The following is a 22,648-nucleotide window of genomic DNA, read 5'->3' as shown; positions in this document are numbered from 1 at the left end:
CTTGGTGCGAGTGGCAGGAACAGGCCGGGTCGGGCTGGCGACGCGCACCGTAGACTTGGTGCGGGTGGCAGGAACAGGCCGGACCGGGCTGGCGACGCGCACCGTAGGTTTGGTGCGAGTGGCAGGAACAGGCCGGGTCGGGCTGGCAACGCGCACCGTAGACTTGGTGCGGGTGGCAGGAACAGGCCGGACCGGGCTGGCGACGCGCACCGTAGGTTTGGTGCGAGTGGCAGGAACAGGCCGGGTCGGGCTGGCGACGCACACCGTAGGTTTAGTGCGTGGAGCAGGAACAGGCCGGGCTGGGCTGGTGACGCACACCGTAGGTTCTGTGCGTGGAGCAGGAACAGGCCGGGCTGGGCTGGCGACGCACACCGTAGGCTTGATGCGAGAAGCAGGAACAGGCCGGGCTGGGCTGGCGACGTACACCGTAGGTTTAGTGCGTGGAGCAGGAACAGGCCGGGCTGGGCTGGCGACGCACACCGTAGGTTCTGTGCGTGGAGCAGGAACAGGCCGGGCTGGGCTGGCGACGCACACCGTAGGCTTGATGCGAGAAGCAGGAACAGGCCGGGCTGGGCTGGCGACGTACACCGTAGGCTTAGTACGTGGAGCAGGAACCGGCCGGGCTGGACTGGCGACGCACACCGTGGGCTTGGTGCGTGGAGTAGGAACAGGCCGGTCCGTACTGGGAACACACACCACTGGCCTTAACCGGGGATCAGGAACGGGCCGGACCGGACTGGTAACACACCTCAGTCTCTCACGCCGTGCCTCAACTGCTTCCCTCCTCTACTCGCCAATGGCTCCCGTAATCCGGTAGCCTTCTCTCCACGTCTCCCTGTGGCAGCCTCCTGCTGCCCAGCCGCCTAAGCCATGTGCCCCCCAAAAACTTTTTGGGGGTTGCCTCTCGTCCCTCCGACGATGGCCCTGCTGACGCCGTTGCTCCTCTCTCGCCAGGGCCTTGATCCTCCCCCCAAGGTCCCTTGCCCCCGAGCATGTCCTCCCAGGACCACGATTTGCCCACCTGGGCCATCGCCAGCCTCTCGATCTCCTTACCCGGCGCTTCCTCCCATGTCCAGTCTCCTTGCTCCTGGACACGCTGCTTGGTCCTTTTTTGGTGGGTTTTTCTGTCACGACCGTCCAATGAGGGAGACCAAAGCGCAGCGCGTTGAGCGAACATGACTTTATTATATTAAAGTATAGAACACCAAAACAACAAACAATGACGATACGTGAAGTCCACAGTGACAAAGACTGATACGGAACAAAAACCCACAACCACAAGGTGAAAACACACAGTTTAAATATGGCTCCCAATCAGAGATAACGAGCCGACAGCTGACACTCGTTACCTCCGATTGGGAGTCATTTGAACAACCAAATACAACAACCTAGAAATAGACACAACAGAACTACCAACATAGAAATAAACACATAGAATGCACACACCCTGGCTCAACATAATGAGTCCCAGAGCCAGGGTGTGACACTGTGTATGTGCTTTCTTGAGCAGGGGGACCTTGCGGGCGCTGCAGGATTTCAGTCCTTCACGGCGTAGTGTGTTACCAATTGTTTTCTTGGTGACTATGGTCCCAGCTGCCTTGAGATCATTGACAAGATCCTCCTGTGTAGTTCTGGGCTGATTCCTCACCGTTCTCATGATCATCTCACCTCCACGCCTGAGATCTTGCAGGCCGAGGGAGATTGACAGTTATTTTGTGTTTCTTCCATTTGCGAATAATCACACCAACTGTTGTCACCTTCTCACCAAGCTGCTTGGCGATGGTCTTGTAGCCCATTCCAGCCTTGTGTAGGTCTACAATCTTGTCCCTGACATCCTTGGAGAGCTCTTTGGTCTTGGCCATGGTGGAGAGTTTGGAATCTGATTGATCGATTGCTTCTGTGGACAGGTGTCTTTTATACAGGTAACAAACTGAGATTAGGAGCACTCCCTTTAAGAGGGGGTCAAATACTTATTTCCCTCATTAAAATGCTAATCAATTTATAACATGTGTTTTTCTGGATTTTTTTGTTGTTATTCTGTCTCTCACTGTTCAAATAAACCTACCATTAAAATTATAGACCGATCATTTCTTTGTCAGTGGGCAAACGTACAAAATCAGCAGGGTATCAAATACTTTTTTCCCTACCTCAATTACCTCGTACCCCTGCATATCGACTTGGTACTGGTACTCCATATACTGTATATAGCCATGTTATTTTTACTCTTTATTTTTATTCGTAATTCACTGTGTATTTATTCCTCGTGTCACTATTTATATATTTTTATCGTGTCATTAACTCTGCATTGTTTGAAATGGACCGGTAAGTAAAAATGTCACTGTTAGTCTACACCTTTTGTCTACGAAGCATGTGACAAATACAATTTAATTTGATTTGAATAACCATCATATCGAAGTAAACTTGGAGTCATGCGATGACATGTTGTTTGGTCCTCCCACTACGGCTTGGGAAAGCATGCAGTTTATTAGGCTACAGATTAAATACGTTATGATGAACTTCACAGGGTGGTGAATGTGCATAATAATACAGTGCCTTTCGGAAAGTATTCAAACATATTTACTTTTTCCACATTTTGTTTTGTTACAGCCTTTTTCTAAAATGGATTAAATAAATGAACATCCTCAGCAATCAACACACAATAACCCATAATGACAATTTCAAAACAGGTTTTTAAAAATTTTTGCAAATGTATAAAAAAAATAAAAAAATACGTATTTACAGAAGTATTCAGACCCCTTGCTATGAGACTCGAAATTGAGCTCAGGTGCATCCTGTTTCCATTGATCATCCTTGAGATGTTTCTACAACTTGATTGGAGTCCACCTGTGGTAAATTCAATTGATTGGACATGATTTGGAAAGGCACACACCTGTCTATATAAGGTCCGACAGTTGACAGTGCATGTCAGAGCAAAAACCAAGCCATGAGGTCAAAGGAATTGTCCGTAGAGCTCCGAGACAGAATTGTGTCGAGGCACAGATCTGGGGAAGGGTACCACAACATTTCTGCAGCATTGAAGGTCCCCAAGAACACAGTGGCCTCCATCATTCTTAAATGGAAAAAAGTTTGGAACCACAGACTCTTCCTAGAGGTGGCCGCATGGCCAAACTGAGCAATCTAATTGCTCTAATTGCTGCCAAAGGTGTTTCAACAAAGTACTGAGTAAATGGTCTGAATATTTATGTAAAGTGATATTTCCATTTTTTATTTTTAATGAATTAGCAAAGATTTATATAAAAAAAAACTGTTTTTACTTTGTCATTATAGGGTATTGTGTGTAGATTGATGATGAATAAAAACTATTTTATCAATTTTAGAATAAGTCTGTAACCTAACAAAATGTGGAAAAAGTCAAGGGGTCTGAATACTTTACGAAGGCACTGTATATGTATTTTATTAAACGCTTTTATCTAAAGCGACTTACGGTCATGTGTGCATATAAGCTTGATGCTCCTTTCCAATAAATATCGAGGGTCTTATTCTGATGACATGATGATCGATGCTTGATTGCCGTTTGACAAATAAAAATAATCTTGCTTTTGTCTATAATAATCTTATCATGTAGGCTATACCCACACTGTAAATGCGAGCTGTTGGCTAGAGCGCACATGCCAATACTGGAGTGGTCACATTCGCTATATAAAAATAAATACAATCTGACGTCGTTTTTATGTGCACAAGTCATCACGCACAGCCTTTTGTCCAGAACAAGTCAATTTGATGGAAATACATATCTGGTGGGAAAATGCGCATATTGTTTCATGTGGATTATAGAATATTCGCATGAAAATCTGTCGCCAATTGGATGGAAACCTAGCTAATGACTTAGCTAAATAAAGGTTTACAAACGTAAGAAGATAAACAAATAATATTGTGATTTCCCTTTTGTGTGTTTTACTGTGAATGCTAGAGTGAATAAGATTTTCGATGTATTCATTACACATGGCAAATAAAGTGAACATTTAAACATGGAATATGAATAGAGTTAAAAACCCAATGAAAATCGAAAACTGCTAAGCAGAAACTGAACTATTTGACGGTTGCTGAGCTATGTTTGTGACTGTGTGGAGTCAATAATAAAGTGAAAACTTTAAACATGGAACGTGAATAGAGTTAAAAACCCAATGAAAAATGAAAAACTGTAAAGCAGAAAGTGAACAATTTGCTGGGTGCTGTGCTATGTTTTTGACTGTGGTTGGTCAAGAGTATATTGATATAGTTTATCTTCTGTTTGTCAGCAGCTAACGTAATGGTTCATGGTTGTGGATTCTTTATTTCTTTACTTCAGGAGTACACTCTGGCCCACACAGACAAGCCCGACACCCTGGACGGAGCGGAACAGGCCCTGAAGAAGCACGAGGACTTCGTCTGCACCATGGATGCCAACATGGAGAAGATCGCCAGCATGCTGGAGGGGGGACAGAAATTGGTCGACAGCGGAAACCTCTACTCCCCCAGGGTCCAAGACAAGATGGACTCCATCCATGACAAGTTAGTCTTGGATCTTTTTCTGGTCTAATTTTGCTTAATTAAAATGAAAAACAACCCCCCCCCAAAAAAAAGAAAGAAAAAAAAAGACATCAGCTTTCTTTGAAAAGAGAGGACAGTTTAAAATAAATAAAATGTATTATTATATGAACTAGAAATGAATACAAATGACCCTATTTTATTTGATTAATTCTAGTGTCAGCCATGGGTTTATAATGGCCATCCTCTGTCTGTACATATTGTACTTTACTTACACAGAGAAAATCTCTACACTACAGTATCTGACCTATTGATCTTTACTTGTTCTGTCTGTTCCCTCAGTAGTGAGTGTTAATCACATACAGTAGTACAGCTAGCTATTATCCTGCCACTTTGAGGAGCATGAAACACATAGATTGTGTCCCAAATGGCACCCCATTCCCTACATAGTGCAGTACTTACTACATAGAGCCCTATGTGTCCTGGTTAAAAACTAGTGCACTATAAAGAGAATAGGGTGACATTTGGGACGCAGATATACTGTAAAGTAGTTCAGCTTGCAATTAGCCTGCCATTCTGAGTCAGCTAGGTCAGCAATACATCATTAGCGTTAACATTGTTCTAGTGGAGAGGGGGAGAGGCGAGGGTGGGAGCTCCTTCTCCCATTAACGCACGGCATTATCATCCCATGCGGCTTCACTCTACTCGGCTGGGAGGGAGATGGGTGGAGGGCGGCGGGCGCCTGCTATGATGGGTATTGATCCCAGAGAGAGTGCTCTTTAATGGGTTGCTTCAGAGAGCAGGAGGAGGGGTGGGGGGCTGTGGAACTAAGGTCTTTAGTAAAGACTCTTTACTGTGTGGAGCTGGGGCTGGAACTGGAAAGGTTCAGTAGGGGATTGCATGTGTTGTTTACTTCTAAAGGTAAACACCCCACCATCAGTCTCTGTTGTGGGGACCTTGGTCATGTTCATTAGGCACCAAATGGGAAAAAAATGGACTGAAACAGGGAGGGACTACCTGGACTCGACTAAGAGATGCTCATTTTTGTTTTCTGTTGCAAAATGTTTTCAAATGTTTTTCGTTGCGTGCCCTAATTAACACGACCTTGGCGATATGGGACTGAGTCTAACGTGTTGTTCTGTTGTGTCTGTGTGTTTTATCTGCAGGTACCACAAGAACAGAGGCAAAGCCAACGAAGTTACAGGGGTACTCAAGGATAACCGTGATCTTCAACACTTCCTGCAAAACACACAGGATGTAAGTTATTTTATTCCTTTTTTGGGAATACGATACTGCAAATGTGTTCCTGTCTTACTTCTTACTACTGTTCTTGTCTGTGCTGACTCTGTGTTGATCTCCGTATCTCTATCCCCCACCTCGCCACTCCCTCTTTCCATCCTCTCCCTCTCCACTATCCTTTCTCAATCCGCCTCTCACCTCCACCTCGCCACCCCTCATCATCTCCACTCCCCCTCTCAATCCCTCTGTCCATCCTCCTCCTCTCCCCCTCCACTCCACACCCTCTCTCCTCTCCCTCTCTCCATCTCTCCAGCTCACTCTGTGGATAAACGAGAAGATGTTGACGGCTCAGGACGTGTCGTACGACGGGGACAGGAACCTTCACACCAAGTGGAAGAAGCATCAGGCCTTCATGGCTGAGCTGGCCTCCAACAAAGACTGGCTAAACAAAATAGACCAGGTGTGTGTGTGCAAGGTGCAAGGTGACATAGCTACACTGAGCTGTCAGAGCCTGTTCGCTCGCTCCACTACAGTATCAGTTTCTATGTGTCCTTGTGGTCACATCCTTGCTAAATGCCACATGCTATAATAAGTAAGAATATTGTCCATGTGACCTTTTAACATCAACCTGCTCTTCGCAAAGGTATCTAGCCAAACTGGCTTCTGTTTCTGTTTACTTATCATTATGATTTTTGATTGAAATAATAATATACAAAGTAAGTAGCCTTGCCCGAGCCAGAATGGCCCATAGGGCAGGATCTTCTGTTTGTGGAGCGTGAGGCAGCTTAATGTACAAGTACACCCCCAGGACGCTAGTCTATCCCAGTAATCATATAGCCTAATTGAACTATTCCATGTGTACATCCCATCCATATTGCTTATCATACATGTGCCCCTGCTTATCATACATGTGCCACAGGAGCTGATGGATTATATAAAAAGTAAAAATGTTTCCCCTGAATGTGACCTTTCTAACATCGCCCCTTCTTCTCATCCACATCCACAGGAGGGTCAGGAGCTAATGGATGCCAAACCTGAGTTCGAGCCTATCGTGACAGAGCGTCTGGCAAAGCTGCATGAGCTATGGGACAAGCTGGAGTCCACTGCCGAGAACAAGGCCCGTCTGCTGTTTGATGCTAACCGCTCCGAGCTTTTTGACCAGAGTCTGGCCGACATTAAGAAGTGGCTGGCTGAGCTTCAGAAGGAGCTACAGGGAGACGATGAGGTCAAGGACCTCACCAATGCCAACATCCTGCTCAAGAAGCACCAGGTGTGTGTGTGTGGAGGGGTGTGTCTGTCTAAAGTTGTGCCCCCAGTTTCGGAGTCTGATTGAACAATAACACTCTAGACTCCGAACCATATGCCCCCCTCGTGACAGGGTTTGTCCCCTGTACTGTCCGGGATCAAAGTTCCAATCTTCTTGGAGAGAAAAAAAAATGTGTGCCTCTTCTCTGCCCAGCTACTTTAACCAATCCCTCCCCCCTCCCTCCCCTCTCCAGCAAACAGAGACCCAGGTGCGTGACCGTGCGCGGGAGCTGGAAGACCTCCAGGAGGCTGTCCAGAAACACGGAGGCCCAGCCGGGAGCAGGGAGGACCAGCCGGAGCTTGAGGCTGAGCAGCAAGCCATCCAGAGGGACTTCCAGCAGCTTCTCACCCCCCTGGCCCAGCGCAGGGGCAAGCTGGAGGCAGCCAAGGCCGTGCACCAGTTCTACAGGGACCTGGCTGATGAGATTGTGAGGATGCCTTTCAGCTTATCATCAACCCCATTATAGCGTTGTTGTTACTATCTGAAACATGTCAGAATGCTTCCTCAGAGAAATGCTGACATGATCACTATGTGTTTCACTGTTCTTTCTCTCTTTTTCCCTCTCTATCGTAGCTCTGGGTAGAGGAGAGGTTGCCCCTTGCGATGTCAGATGAACATGGCAACAATCTCCAGGCAGTCCAAATGCTGTTGAAGAAGAACCAGACATTACAGAGGGAGATCGAGGGTCACCAGCCCCGGGTGGATGAGGTGTTGGAGCGTGGCCGTAGGATGGCGTCGGCCGCGACAGAGGAGGGTGGGCCGGAGGCTGAGCGTATTGGAGAGCAGGTGTGCACATGCTCACGCTTGCACATGCAAGCTTGCACACGTCCACATGTGCAAGCTTGATTGTTTGATACTGTTTTTGTTTTTGATATATTGTGTCCCTGAAAAGCGCTATGTACTGTAAAACCCATGTATTATTATGATTCCAGGTGAAGGAGCTGGAGGAGGTGTGGTCTCGGCTGCAGGATGAGATGGCTAAGAGGAGAGACAGGCTGAACGGATCTAACCTGGCCCAACAGTACTATAACGACGCTGATGAGGCTGAGGCCTGGATAGGAGAGGAGGAGCTCTACATGATCACTGATGAGAAAGCTAAGGTAAGGAGGTGAGGGGAGGAGAGGAAAGGGGAGGAGAGAGGAAGGGAGGGGAGGAGGCTGAGGCCTGAATAGAAGAGCAGGAACTCTACATGATCGCTGATGAGAAGGCCAAGGTATTGTACTCAAAATATATTTAGAACTATCAGGTTGATCTTATGGACTGTCAGACATTTATCCAACCCCATCCCTCATAATAAACCAAGTGGTGGGGCTTCTGTTTGGCTGAAAGAACATATCAAAGATTGTGGCATTAAATTGTTAATTCCCCCCCTCTTAAGGATGAGCGGGGTGCCATGTTGATGTTGAAGCGTCACCTGATCATGAAGCAGGCTGTAGATGACTACTCAGACTCCATCCAGAAGCTGGCTGACCGCGCACAGAAGATGCTCAATGAGGACCACCCTGATGGGTGAGTGGAACCCAGACATTTAGGGTTCAGTCATCTTACCTTGTGTACTACTGTATAGCTATCACTACCTCCTCTATAGACAGACTATGCAAGACTATGTTGCATACATGTGGGGAATCATCCATTTTTAGGATTGGTCTCTTGTGCCTCACTATGTAACCGTATATTTGAGAATGAGGGGTGTGGTTATGATTGTGTCACTTACCATACAAAGATCAAACAGCTATGATACATGTTGATGCATGATGATCATCTTGTCAGTCACTCTCTCTTTCTCTTTCTCTTTCTCTTTCTCTTTCTCTTTCTCTTTCTCTTTCTCTTTCTCTCCCTCTCCCTCTCCCTCTCCCTCTCCCTCTCCCTCTCCCTCTCCCTCTCCCTCTCCCTTCCTCCCTCCCCATAGTGAGTCTGTCATCCGTCGTCAGGGCCAGGTAGATAAGCAGTATGCTGGTCTGAAGGACCTGTCAGAGGACCGCAGGAGGAAGCTGGACCATGTCTATCATCACTTCCTGCTGAGCCGAGAGGTGGAGGATCTGGAGCACTGGATCGCTGAGAGGGATGTGGTGGCCTCCTCACAGGAGATGGGACAGGACCTGGACCATGTCACGGTGAGGGTGGAATACACACTAAATACAGAGGCCAGGGATTCTCAGCCTAGGAACCCTGGAGGGCTTCTATGAGCTTCCAAGGGGTTCTTGGAAAATCTGGGGGAAAACGAACAAGTAAATGGAAAGTTCTAGGTGGTCACACCTTGTATTGGTTCTCTCTGTAATGTTCTGTATTCTTATGGAGTATATCCAAGCTTGAGAGCTCTTATGATTGCTTTATTATCTTCGTATTTTTAAGACTATTTCCTTTTTCCTTTTCCTCCCCAAATCTAAACCGTCCAGATCCTGAGGGACAAGTTCCGTGACTTTGCCCGGGAGACAGGGATGGTGGGGCAGGAGCGTGTGGACTATGTGAATCAGACCATAGACGAACTGATCGAGGCGGGCCACACAGAGGCTTCTGCCATGGCCGAGTGGAAGGACAGCGTCAATGAGAGCTGGGCTGACCTGCTGGAACTCATAGACACCCGTGCTCAGCTCCTACAAGCCTCATATGACCTGCTCAAGTGAGTGTGGACACAATTGGTTGGCAAATAGTCCATTAATGCCACTAACTGTCTTTGGCTTTGTATGCTAGGCTCAAACACACAATACCATTTTTTTCAGACATTTAAGACATTTCATTTCCCCTTTCATAGATGGTTGAGATCTGACTTCTGACAGATTATAGTAGGACACTACAGTGAGTTCTCAGCTGTAACAGAATGCCCTGGTGGTTTTCAGGTACTTCGATGATGGGAAGGAGCTGGTGGCTCAGATCCAGGAGAAACATAATGAGATTCCTGCTGACCTGGGAGAAGACTTCAGCAAGGCAGATACCTTCCACCGCATGCACGCCTCCTTCGAGAGGGACATTAGCGCTCTGGGAAAACAGGTACACCTTAACCCCCTACTGCCTGGGAAGCCTGGAGTTTGGTTGAGAGGTCGACAGGAGAGGCAGCGTTAAGATATTAAGAGATATTATGCTGACTTAGAGATGGCGCTAGTGTACAGCCATGTACATTTCAAGTTATATCAAGGTGAGTAGTTGTATGACAGCATTTGTTTGTGTATGCCATGTTGGCCTCCCTGTAGCAACACATTGCAATAACACTGAACTCCAGTTGTGATTGGAGTCGTTCGAATCTGTCTCGAAGGACCATAAAGAAAATAACGCCACCTAGCTGAGATGGGATTGGAAGTCTTCTACATCGATGGTTTCTCTCTCATAGTCACCACCATAGAGATTATATATCTAAGTTCACCACCTCAACCTCCCTCCTTCTCCCCCACCAGGTGCAGCAGTTCCAGGAAACAGCGGCCCGTCTGCATGCCCAGTACGCTGGGGACCAGGCTGTGGAGATCCAGGCCCAGGAGAAGGAGGTGGTGGAGGCCTGGAAAGCCCTGCTGGATGCCTGTGACGGCCGCAGGAAACGCCTGGAGGAGACAGCTGATAAGTTCCGCTTCTTCACCATGGTCCGAGACCTCATGGCATGGATGGAGAGCACCATACAACAGATAGAGACACAGGAGAAACCACGGTAATCTCTTGTGACAGACTGTTAACATAAATGCTAGCTAGCTAGTGCAGGTGAGACTTGGTTTTGGGTTCTGAGTTTAAGGTGAACAGGACAGGACAAGAGCGGAGGAAAGGGGGTCCATTGGCTCCGTTGGTTGGAGCCAGGTATTTGCAACACCAATTGTGGGTTTAATTGCCACAAGGTATATCACACGTACTGAATATATGCAGAGAAAAGCATCTTCAAACAACAAGAAACGGAGGAGAGAGTGGACTGGGGATATGGAGGGGTGAGGGGATAGAGGGAGAAAGGAAGGGTGAAGGATGGAGAAATAGAGGATAAAGTTAGATGATAACCTTTCTACCTCTCCCCAGGGATGTGTCATTAGTACAGCTGCTAAGAGCTGCTAAGGGGTGAGGAGATCGAGAGATAGAGGATAGAGCAATAAAGCTAGATGATCACAGGTTGTTTCTACCTCTCACTCCTCAGGGACGTGTCATCAGTAGAGCTGCTGATGAAATACCACCAAGGGATTAGGTCAGAGATCGACCAGCGTGGACCCAAGTTCTCTGACTGTGTGGAGCATGGCAAAGCTCTGCTGGCTCGCAAACACAAAGACTCTGCTGAGGTGAGGAACACCAGGGCTTTATATCAATTCTTTGTATCCTTTCTCCATGCCTCTCCCTTCCTCAGACCTTCTCCTCCAATGTGTTTTGAGAAGGAAGCGAGGAGAGAGTATGCAAGCGATCAAGTAAAGTTGAATTGGGAAAGAGCCTGGGGCTACACTCAATTCAATCAGATATGTGGCTATTTCCTTACCTTGTGACTTCTACCTCATTTGAAAACTGAATTAATCGGACCATCCCTGTTGCTGTCATCCTCATTCTCTCTCAGATCAAGAATAAGCTGATCCAGCTGATGGAGAAGAAGAAGGAGATGATGACCAAGTGGGACGACCGGTGGGACTGGCTCAGGCTCTGTGAGTACAGCAGCAACAACAACAACAACAACCCTCCCTTTTCCCCTCCTTCCTGATACTGTATTATAGATCAGAGTGAACACAAAAACACAAGGCCTGGGTTCAAATAGCATACTTACACATTTGTCTTCTCTTGTCTTGTGTCCCAGTGTTGGAGGTGTGCCAGTTTGCACGGGATGCCTCAGTGGCGGAGGCGTGGCTAGTGGCTCAGGAGCCATACGTGGCCAGCAAGGACTTGGGACAGACGGTAGACGAGGTGGAGAAACTGCTGAAGAGACATGAAGCCTTTGAGAAGTCCACCGCCACCTGGGAGGAGCGCTTCTCAGCACTGGAGAGACTTACTACGGTATATTGTGGATACGATTGTGTGTGTGTGGGTGTGTGTGTGTGTGTGTGTGTGTGTGTGTGTGTGTGTGTGCGTGTCTGTGTGTGTGTAGGGGGGGGGGTCATCTGTGTAAATCTGGCTCCTTTAGCAGTTTTTTTCTGATGTCCCCATTTTTCATATAAACAAGTACAGTGTGTGTGTGTGTGTGTATCTATCCATTACCTCTGTTTGTGGGCGAAAATTACTACATTCTATGTCTGTGTCTCTCTCTCTCTCTCTCAGTTGGAGCTGTTGGAGTTGAGGAAACAGCAGCAGGAGATGCAGCAGTTTGTAACAGAGGAGCAGCAGCGCTCACAGATGGAGAGCAGGAGAGAAGACACAGGGTTCGCTGAGGATTCGTCTCAGCTCTACACCATTGAAGAGCAGACACTGGTTAGTACTGAGCTAATGTGTGCTGACAAAATGACCATCTCTGACCATCTTAATCCCATTCTGTCCTGCTTTCTGTCCATTAGTTCTCCTGTCCTTTCTCTCTGTGTATGGATGGTATATAAGGATATTATATCCTTATGTATGTGTACATTAATATTGATTGTACATCAATTATAATATTCCCTCTCTCACTCCTCTCCCAGTCTGCGTCTGGAGCAGTGGTGGAGCCAAGTTCAGGTCAGTTGGAGGGGACAGCAGGTGACTCCACGATGCCCATGGTCTCTGAGATGCAGGATGCTGGCTTGCATGAGGCTGGCTCTCTGGAGCTGCTGGATACCTCTGTGTCTGGACAGACCCCCAGAGATGGGGAGCTCAGGGCCACTACCCTGCCTGCTGAACCCCTCAGTGCTAAGGCTGTGCTGCAGGAAGGCATGCTGGGACGGAAACACGACCTGGAGGCTGCTAGGAAGAAGGCTTCTAACAGGTAGAGACACTCAGAACCTCACAGAGTACGGTTAGGATTTAAATGATTGATTTGCGTAGAATTCAGGCAGCACATTTTGCCAGTTATTTTTTTAGGTCACACTATATTTGGATAGTCCGGATTTTCCACTGAGGGCTAGATTCTGTCAGATCCACGCTAGCCAAGACCCGTACAATAGTTGTTCTGGCGGTGTCAGAGGTAGAACTGTGTTAGAACAGTCAAATCCACAAGTGGCTCCTTGCTTTAGCTTATCGGGGACATCGCCATTGGATGCAATGAAACCACCCAACTTTATAATCCGTCAAATCCTATGCAGCCGCGTTAGAAGTTCATGCAGCCGCGTTACAAGTATTCTATTGTCTACACCTCGATTAGACTGATAGGCTATAAATCCTCCCATCCAAACGAACATGAAAACATGCATTAGCCTACACATTCTATTGCCGTTTTGAACTTCTAACGTGGTAGTGATAATAAGGAAGGGAGTGGTTTGTGACACACAAGAGCAGCCACTCACCTACACTACATGACCAAAGGTATGTGAACGTCTGCTCATCGAACATGTCATTCCAAAATCATGGACATTAATATGGAGTTGGTCCCACCTTTGCTGCTATAACAGCCTCCACTCGTCTCGGAAGGCTTTCCACTAGATGTTGGAACATTGCTGTGGGGACTTACTTCCATTCAGCTACAAGAGCATTAGTGAGGTCAGGCACTGATGTTGGGCGATTAGGCCTGGCTCGCAGTCGGTGTTCCAATTCATCCCAAAGGTGTTCGATGAAGTTGAGGTCAGGGCTCTGTTCAGGCCATTCAAGTTCTTCCACACCGATCTCGACAAACCATTTCTGTATGGAACTCGCTTTGTGCAAGGGGGCATTGTCATGCTGAAACAGGAAAGGGCCTTCCCCAAACTGTTGCCACAAATTTGGAAGCACAGAATCATCTAGAATGTAATTGTATGCTGTAACGTTATGATTTCCCTTCACTGGAACTAAGGGGCCTGCCCAAACCATGAAAAACAGCCCCAGACCATTATTCCTCCTCCACCAAACTTTACAGTTGGCACTATGCATTGGGGCAGGTAGCGTTCTCCTGGCATCTGTCAAACCCAGATTTGTCCGTCGGACTGCCAGATTGTTTTGGTCTTTTTGTCTTTTTTCGTATATATTTCTCTATCTCACTTTCCATCCTTAACTAAATATACTTTCCTGCAACCCGCCTCATCCAATGTGGAACGGATTCTATTATTTCTTCATACCTTTTATCAAGAACCCATGACTGAAACTAGCCAGCTAGCCAGCTAACTAGCTACTTGCTATTAGCTATTGCTATTAGCCACCGTTAGCGGTCTTCACCACAGTCTATGGCTTGCACTACCTACCAGCCAGCTCTAGCCTGGACAATTATCGGCCAGTCTGCACAGCGTGCTATCGACCCAGAGCATTTTGGATTTTCTGCCGGAATCACTGAATCACTGGACCTTAACACCGGATCATTACAACTAGCTAGCTGCAACCGAATGGATGTTGTTGTTGGCTAATCACCACTAATCACCACTTGTCCCAAAGCTAGCACCAGTTAGCCTTGAGCTAGCCTCGAGCCAGGCCCATCTCCCGGCTATCCACCTCTCTGTCAACCGGACAGGACCTCCTAGTGTCGACACGGAGCCCCGCCGATCCATCATGACTGGTCTGCCGACGTAATCGTATGATGTGGTTTCAACAGGCTTCCCGTTGCGACAACCACGAAGATCCATCTGCTAGCACCGGCGGCCCGCTAGCACGTGCAATCAACAGCCGTGCCTCCTGCTCGCCTGTGTTGTAGCAGCCTACGAACTGCTCCTGGACTTACCTATTGCTGTTCACTGGACCTTATGATCACTCAGCTACACATCTGATGCCCGCTGGACTGTTCCTTTACACTGTACCCCATCCTGTTTATCTGTTTAGCCTCAGCCCAAACTTTCGTCGCCATTACCAGTTGTTGTCTTAGCCCTCTCGAATAACACCTGTGATTGCGTTATGCTTTACTCCCATGTCAATATGCCTAGCCTATTGCTGTTTGGGTTAGTTCTTATTGTACTATTTCACTGTAAAGCCCCCAGTCCCGCTCAACCTGCCTCAGATAGCTCCTTTGTCCCACCCCCCCATACACGCAGAGACCGGCTCAATCGGTACCTCCAGTGATGCTATCTCTTTCATCGTTACCCAATGCTTAGGTGTACCTCCACTGTACTCATAACCTTCCATATCCTTGTCTGTACATAATGGCCTGAATCTATTCTACAACGCCCGGAAATCTGCCCTGTTTATTCTCAGTACCCAACGCACGAGAAGACCAGTTCTTAAAGCCTTTAGCCGTATACTTATTCTATTCCTCCTCTGTTCCTCTGGTGATGTAGAGGTTAACCCAGGCCCTGTAGCCCACAGTATCACTCCTACTCCGCAGGCACTATCATTTGTTGACTTCTGTAACCATAAAAGGTTTCTTGCATGTTAACATCAGAAGCCTCCTCCCCAAGTTTGAGTTATTCCCTGCTTTAGCACACTCTGCCAACCCTGATGTTCTAGCAGTGTCTGAATCCTGGCTTAGGAAGGCCACCAAAAATTCAGAAATGTCCATCCCCAGCTACAACATTTTCCGTCTACATAGAACTGCCAAAGGGGGCGGAGTTGCAATCTACTGTAGAGATAGCCTGCAGAGCTCTATCATTCTATCCAGGTCTGTGCACAAACAGTTTGAGCTTCTACTTCTAAAAATCCACCTTTCCAGAAATAAGTCTCTCACTGTTGCCGCTTGCTACAGACCCCCTTCAGCCCCCAGTTGTGCCCTGGACACCATATGTGAATTGCTTGCCCCCCATCTATCCTCAGAGTTCGTACTGCTTGGTGACCTAAACTGGGATATGCTTAACACCCCGGCCGTCCTACAATCTAAACTAGATGCACTGCATTGCAGTGCTAACTGTGCCACTAGAGATCCTGGTTCGAATCCAGGCTCTGTCACAGCCGGCCGCGACCGGGAGACTCATGGGCGGCGCACAATTGGCCCAGCGTCGTCCAGGGTAGGGGAGGGAATGGCCGGCAGGGATGTAGCTCAGTTGATAGAGCATTGCGTTTGCAACGCCAGGGTTGTGGGTTCGACTCCCACGGGGGGCCAGTATAAAAAAATATGTATTCACTAACTGTAAGTCGCTCTGGATAAGAGCGTCTGCTAAATGACTAAAATGTAAGATGAGGCTACCCTCTGCACTGAGGCTAGGAAACACTGTCACCACCGATAAATCTACGATAATTGAGAATTTCAATAAGCATTTTGCTACGGCTGGCCATGCTTTCCACCTGGCTACCCCTACCCCGGCCACCAGCTCTGCACCCTCCGCTGCAACTTGCCCATGCCCCCCCGCTTCTCCTTCACCCAAATTCAGATAGCTGATGTCCTGAAAGAGCTGCAAAATCTGGACCCCTACAAATCAGCTTGGCTAGACAATCTGGACCCTTTCTTTCTAAAATTAGCCGCCGAAATTGTCGCAACCCCTATTACTAGCCTGTTCAACCTCTCTTTCGTATCGTCTGAGATCCCCAGAGATTGGAAAGCTGCCGCGGTCATCCCCCTCTTCAAAGGGGGTGACACTCTAGATCCAAACTGTTACAGACCTATATCCATCCTACCCTGCCTTTCGAAAGTATTTGAAGGCCAAGTTAACAAACAGATCACCGACCACTTCGAATCCCACCGTACCTTCTTCGCTATGCAATCTGGTTTCCGAGCTGGTCATGGGTGCACCTCAGCCACGCTCAAGGTCCTAAACGATATAATAACCGTGATTGATAAAAGACAGTACTGTGCAGCCGTCTTCATCGACCTGGCCAAGACTTTTGACTCTGTCAATCACCACATTCTTGTTGGCAGACTAAATAGCCTTGGTTTCTCAACTGACTGCCTCGCCTGGTTCAACAACTACTTTTCAGACAGAGTTCAATGTAACAAATCGGAGGGCCTGTTGTCTGGACCTCTGGCAGTCTCAATGGGGGTGCCACAGGGTTCAATTCTCGGGCAGACTCTATTCTCTGTGTATATCAATGATGTCGCTCTTGCTGCTGGTGACTCTCAGATCCACCTCTACACAGACGACACCATTTTGTATACATCTGGCCCTTCATTGGACACTATGTTAACAAACCTCCAAACGAGCTTCAATGCCATACAACACTTCTTCTGTGACCTCCAACTGCTCTTAAACGCTAGTAAAACTAAATGCATGCTCTTCAATCAAACACTGCTTGCACCCGCCCGCCCGACTAGAATCACTACTCTCGGCAGGTCTGACTTAGAATATGTGGACAACTACAAATACCTAGGTGTCTGGTTAGACCGTAAACTCTCCTTCCAGACTCACATTAAACATCTCCAATCCAAAGTTAAATCTAGAATCGGCTTCCTGTTTCGCAACAAAGCCTCCTTCACTCATGCTGCTTAACATGCCCTCGTAAAACTGACTATCCTACCGATCCTTGACTTCGGCGATGTCATTTACAAAATAGCTTCCAACACTCAACTCAGCAAATTGGATGTAGTCTATCACAGTGCCATCCGTTTTGTCACCAAAGCCCCATATACTACCCACCATTGTGACCTGTACGCTCTCGTTGGCTGGCCCTCACTACATATTCGTCTCCAAACCCACTGGCTCCAGGTCATCTATAAATCACTTCTAGGCAAATCCCCGCCTTATCTTAGCTCATTGGTCACCATAGCAACACCCACCCGTAGTATGCGCTCCAGCAGGTATATCTCACTGGTCATCCCCGAAGCCAACACCTCCTTTGGCCACCATTCCTTCCAGTTCTCTGCTGCAAATGACTGGAACGAACTACAAAAATCTCTGAAGCTGGAGACACTTATCTCCCTCATTAACTTTAAGCATCAGTTGTCAGAGCAGCTTACCGATCACTGTACCTGTACACAGCCCATCTGTAATGAGCCCACCCAACTACCTCATCCCCATATTGTTATTTACATTGTTATTTATTTTGCTCATTTGCACCCCAGTATCTCTATTTGCACATCATCTTCTGCACATCTATCACTCCAGTGTTAATACTAAATTGTAATTATTTTGCACTATGGCCTATTTATTGCCTTACCTCCATAACTTACTACATTTGCACACACTGTATATAGATTTTCTATTTTCTATTGTGTTATTGACTGTACGTTTTTGTTTATTCCATATATAACTCTGTGTTGTTGTTGTTTTTATCGCACTGCTTTGCTTTATCTTGGCCAGGTCGCAGTTGTAAATGAGAACTTGTTCTCAACTGGCTTACCTGGTTAAATAAAGGTTAAATTAAAAAAAATGGTGAAGCGTGATTCACCATTCCAGAGAATGCATTTCCACTGCTCCAGAGACCAATGGCGGCGAGCTTTACACCACTCCAGCCGACGCTTGGCATTGCCCATAGTGATCTTAGGCTTGTGTGAGGGGGCTCGGCCATGGAAACCCATTTCATTAAGCTCCCGATGAACAGTTTTTGTATTAACGTTGCTTCCAGAGGCAGTTTGGAACTCGGTAGTGAGTGTTGCAACTGAGGACAGGCGATTTTTACGCGGTACGCGCTTCAGCACTCGGCGGTCCCGTTCTGTGAGCTTGTGTGGCCTACCACTTCGCGGCTGAGCCATTGTTGCTCCTAGATGTTTCCACTTCACAATAACAGCACTTACAGCTCTAGCAGGGCAGAAATGTAATGAACTGACTTGTTGGAAAGGTGGCATCCTATGACGGTGCCACGTTGAAAGTCACAGAGCTCTTCAGTAAGGCCATTCTACTGCCAATGTTTGTCTATGGATATTACATGGCTGTGTGCTTGATTTTATACACCTGTCAGCAACGGGTCCGAATCCACTCATTTGAAGGGGTGTCAGCATACTTTTGTATATATAGTGTATTTGTCAGCTCATACCACAGTTACATGTCCAACACCGCCAAAACATCCGCTATGCGGATGTCTGCCAATGCGGGTTAGCGCTTGATCGGATTGAATCGAGGCCTTACATTAGATAGGACATAAAGGATACTTCAAGTTCATATCCTTCAAGTTGATGATCCTACCGCAAGATAATTCAAATAGTTTGGGGTAAGCTTGGGATGTGTATGTATCTGGTTAAGGTCCTCTCCAGCAAAATGTGTTTGTGCTCCTCTCCTCTCACAGGTCCTGGAACAACCTGTACTGTGTGCTGAAACCTGGTCAGCTGTCTGTCTATAAGGACGCCAAGAGCTTCGGCCACGGCTCCACCTACCACGGAGAGGACCCTCTGTCGCTCGGCAACGCCAATTGTGAAGTCCTGACCAACTACAAGAAAAAGAAGCACGTATTCAAACTGAGGTGAGGATCCTGAGTCTCATAGTTCACACCAGTGGAGGTTGGTGAGGGGAGGATGGCTCATAATAATGGCTGGAACGGTGCGAATGGAATGGCATCAAACACATGGAAACCATGTGTTTGCTGTATTTGATACCATTCCACCAATTCCGCTCCAGCCATTACCACGAGCCCGTCCTCCCCAATTAAGGTGACACCAACCTCCTGTGGTTCACACTCTCTCTTATTGCACCTTTTGTTTGAATCCTAACTGAATTTTGTTCATTTGGCTGTCTCTCTTCCAGGCTTGGAGATGGTAGTGAGTACCTTTTCCAGTGTAAAGAAGAGGTGAGTTCTTCACGCACTTCTAAATATTATAATATATCAGTCAATCAATGAGTAATCAAAATACAGCTCTCATTTCTGTTGAACCATCTGAAAAATAAGCTTTCTACTCTCTCTGGAATTAAATCATAAGTATCTGTGTAAATGCATTACATCTGTCAATGTATTATGAACGTTAATATTGTAGCGATCTTAACCCCAACACCCAAATTCAATGAAATATATTGAACATAAATGGATGGTTATTTCAGGAGGAGCTTGGTCACTGGTCCCAGGCGATGGAGAAGGCAGTGAAGCCCCTGGCACAGGAAGAGGCAGGACCCTCAGGGTCCGCAGGGGCCCGGGCCCGCAGCCTGCCCCCTCCTACCTCCTCCACCACCGTCACCATCCCAGAGCCAGCGAAAGACAAAAAAGACAAGGAGAAGAAGGGATTCAGTCGGTTCGCAAAGAAGAAGTGAGGACTGCCTGACTATATTGCGGTCACTTGGGCAGAATAATAAGTTGTAGTGTACAATCAGTAAGACTTAGATTTTTATCACCTTAAAATGTTTAATTTTTTACATTAAAATAGATGAGATATTGTAGTTTTTAGATTTAAACCTATGCTCACGCTACTGCGTGTATTTAAGCCAGTGTATCAACGCAAAGGTCCACCTTTTTCTTTCTCTTTTTGTTTTCTCTTTGACAATATATGCTAAATTTAAATAGTTAATTAAAAGCACAGGAATGCTCTTTTCACACTCAACCAAAGAATGTTTGTAAAAAAAATCATTTTTCTCCTTTACAATTATATCCCAACCTCACTTTAGATAAAAGCATGCTTTGATAAATCTATGATATGTATTACAAAACAGTATGACTCGTAAGAGTACTTTTGTTGATTCATCTGCCTTATATTCCTATAAAATGGTTGTGAATTGTTATACTGTGCTGTTTGAATTTGGAGCTCTTATATCATAAAATCATCAGGATTGGGTATGGTAGCTCTTTTTTTTAAAGAGCTTTGTAAATGCTATTTTAGCTAATTAAATGATAGACATTGTACAGTGCTGCACAGTACAGTACTTGCATGCACGGCAAGTACAACAGCAAGTATGCAAACTAATTGTCCTATGCACTGTGAAGGCCAAATAACATTGCAGAAATTGGAAGTTATAGACTGTTTTAGCTGAGATAATGAAAGTAACACAATTGAAAGATAATGTTATTATCTTGTTATTGTCGTGATATTACCTAAAACAAAACAACTCGATCACTTTCAATCATGACTTCTACCAGAATAGCACTGTGGCCATCTCTGTTGCTGAGAACTTGAAATAGCCTATGCCTAACACTTGTGAATCGAATCTCGAATTTCATATCTATTCATAAATATCTAAAAATGCATGAATTTTGATTTTTTGTTTTGTTTAACATGGTGCTATAGTGTTGTGATATTCTTAGGGCTCTATTCAATCAGATCTGCTTTAGCTAACATCCGCATAGCGGTTGTTTTGACAGTGTAGGTGGTGGAACTGTGTTAAAGCTGTCCAATCCACAAGTGGCTCCCCACATTATACCTAAAACGGACATTGCCATTGGCTGCATGAAGTCGCATTAACAGAAATCCCATGCAGCCTTGTTTACAAGTTCGAACACTGGAATGTGAGATGTAATCCACACCTTGATTAGGTTGAAAGAAATCCTCAATATTTAGTTGAATGGTTTTTCCATTTGATCGTAATTATTTCTATATAGCCTACGCTTTCTAGTTCTGAACTTCTAGCTCCAGTAGGACGGGTGTTGCTTCTTGACAATGATCACAAGAGCAGCTGCTCACCGATTTGATGGCTCCAATGCAGTTCTTCCTCCAACACCACCGAAACATCCTCTATGCAGGTGTCTGCTATCGCCGGTAAACACTTGATCTGATTGAATCTAGACCAACTTGGCCTGCCCTATTTGTCCTTTATTTTGGACTGCAGAGTCATATGCAACTGATTCTTTCTATTACACCTTGTTTGGTTTCACTCAAACACCTTCAATTACATAGTCTATGAGACAGAAAAACTTTGTCAAAAGTTGAGGATAAAATTGTGGGTCAATCAAGTCTAAACTGCTTTTCCAAAACCCACACAGTATGAAAATGCATAATGGAAGAATGTGTCAAAATGAATGTATGTATGGAAATAAAAACTACAGGAAGCGTGGAAGATGGGTAGAGACCATGATGTGCAATCGGGAAAACCAGAAAAAAAGGATTTCATTTGAAATCGACCCTCAGAATTTATTTTTTTCATGACATAGGTAATAGTTAAATTAAGATATTTTAAACAGGAATACATTCTCAAATATTTTCTTTTAAATCACCCAAATCTATACCTAATATATACATGTACATTATATAATGGAACTGCATTTATGCTAGTAAAATATACAAATACATTTGACTACTGAGTACTGACAGTGCAACACTTTGTGTAGTTTGTTTTTCCTTTGCATCATGTATACCCCCCTTCCTTTGTGGTAGGTTGCTGAAACTGCACACAATTCAGGAAAAACTAAAATTGTAAATCCACATTCTTCCTGAACTTAAAAGGGGGGCTGAACTTCTTTTTTTAGCCAAATTTTTCAGCTTGGTCATTAAGAAATGCAGCCAACTTCCTTAGCTTCACCTAGCTGGTGTGCGAAATCAAATACCAAACCAAATTGACCTATTTACATGTCACTTTGTAATCAATCTTGACACTAGAATACGTTTGACTCATATCAATGCTACATAGGTCGTTTTCAAAACGAGAAGTTGCTTTTAAGGGGCAGTCGCTCTTTAAATGGAATTGACCTCAAACCTGCTGCACATTGCCTTTTAATGTACAGGCTGTACTGTCCTCCCCTCCCCTCCCCTCCCATCTACCAGCCACATACTAAACTAACTCACCATCTTTATCTTCCAGTCCTCTGTGTAGTGGTTTTTTTTTTATCAGCATTTTCTACTCTCTACAAGCCATGTAAAATATCCCAAAATGTTGACAGAAAATGTCCAATACATTTTAAGGTGAACTTGAAAATAAACTAATAAACCGACAGTTTGGA

The 22,648-nt window shown here is 45.9% G+C and overlaps 1 protein-coding gene across 1 annotated transcript in view; it reads left to right on the top strand.

Annotated features, from left to right (window-relative positions):
* Window positions 1-22,641, top strand: part of sptb (spectrin, beta, erythrocytic) — a 59,603-nt gene extending 36,962 nt beyond the window's left edge. The window contains exons 22-41 of the mRNA XM_041848169.2: window positions 4,310-4,512; window positions 5,655-5,745; window positions 6,041-6,187; window positions 6,734-6,997; window positions 7,227-7,460; window positions 7,607-7,819; window positions 7,966-8,133; window positions 8,412-8,542; window positions 8,943-9,147; window positions 9,430-9,653; window positions 9,871-10,021; window positions 10,423-10,667; window positions 11,136-11,274; window positions 11,541-11,625; window positions 11,775-11,971; window positions 12,233-12,382; window positions 12,586-12,866; window positions 19,082-19,255; window positions 19,537-19,579; window positions 19,828-22,641. Coding sequence (XP_041704103.2) covers window positions 4,310-4,512; window positions 5,655-5,745; window positions 6,041-6,187; window positions 6,734-6,997; window positions 7,227-7,460; window positions 7,607-7,819; window positions 7,966-8,133; window positions 8,412-8,542; window positions 8,943-9,147; window positions 9,430-9,653; window positions 9,871-10,021; window positions 10,423-10,667; window positions 11,136-11,274; window positions 11,541-11,625; window positions 11,775-11,971; window positions 12,233-12,382; window positions 12,586-12,866; window positions 19,082-19,255; window positions 19,537-19,579; window positions 19,828-20,034 — 3,552 coding nt within the window. The 3' untranslated portion in view covers window positions 20,035-22,641. The remainder of the gene's footprint in view (window positions 1-4,309; window positions 4,513-5,654; window positions 5,746-6,040; window positions 6,188-6,733; window positions 6,998-7,226; window positions 7,461-7,606; window positions 7,820-7,965; window positions 8,134-8,411; window positions 8,543-8,942; window positions 9,148-9,429; window positions 9,654-9,870; window positions 10,022-10,422; window positions 10,668-11,135; window positions 11,275-11,540; window positions 11,626-11,774; window positions 11,972-12,232; window positions 12,383-12,585; window positions 12,867-19,081; window positions 19,256-19,536; window positions 19,580-19,827) is intronic.
* Window positions 22,642-22,648: the final 7 nt, after the last annotated feature.

Source organism: Coregonus clupeaformis, chromosome 11 (assembly GCF_020615455.1).
Source record: "Coregonus clupeaformis isolate EN_2021a chromosome 11, ASM2061545v1, whole genome shotgun sequence".
NCBI lineage: Eukaryota > Metazoa > Chordata > Actinopteri > Salmoniformes > Salmonidae > Coregonus > Coregonus clupeaformis.
This window is presented reverse-complemented; position numbering and strand designations above follow the sequence as displayed.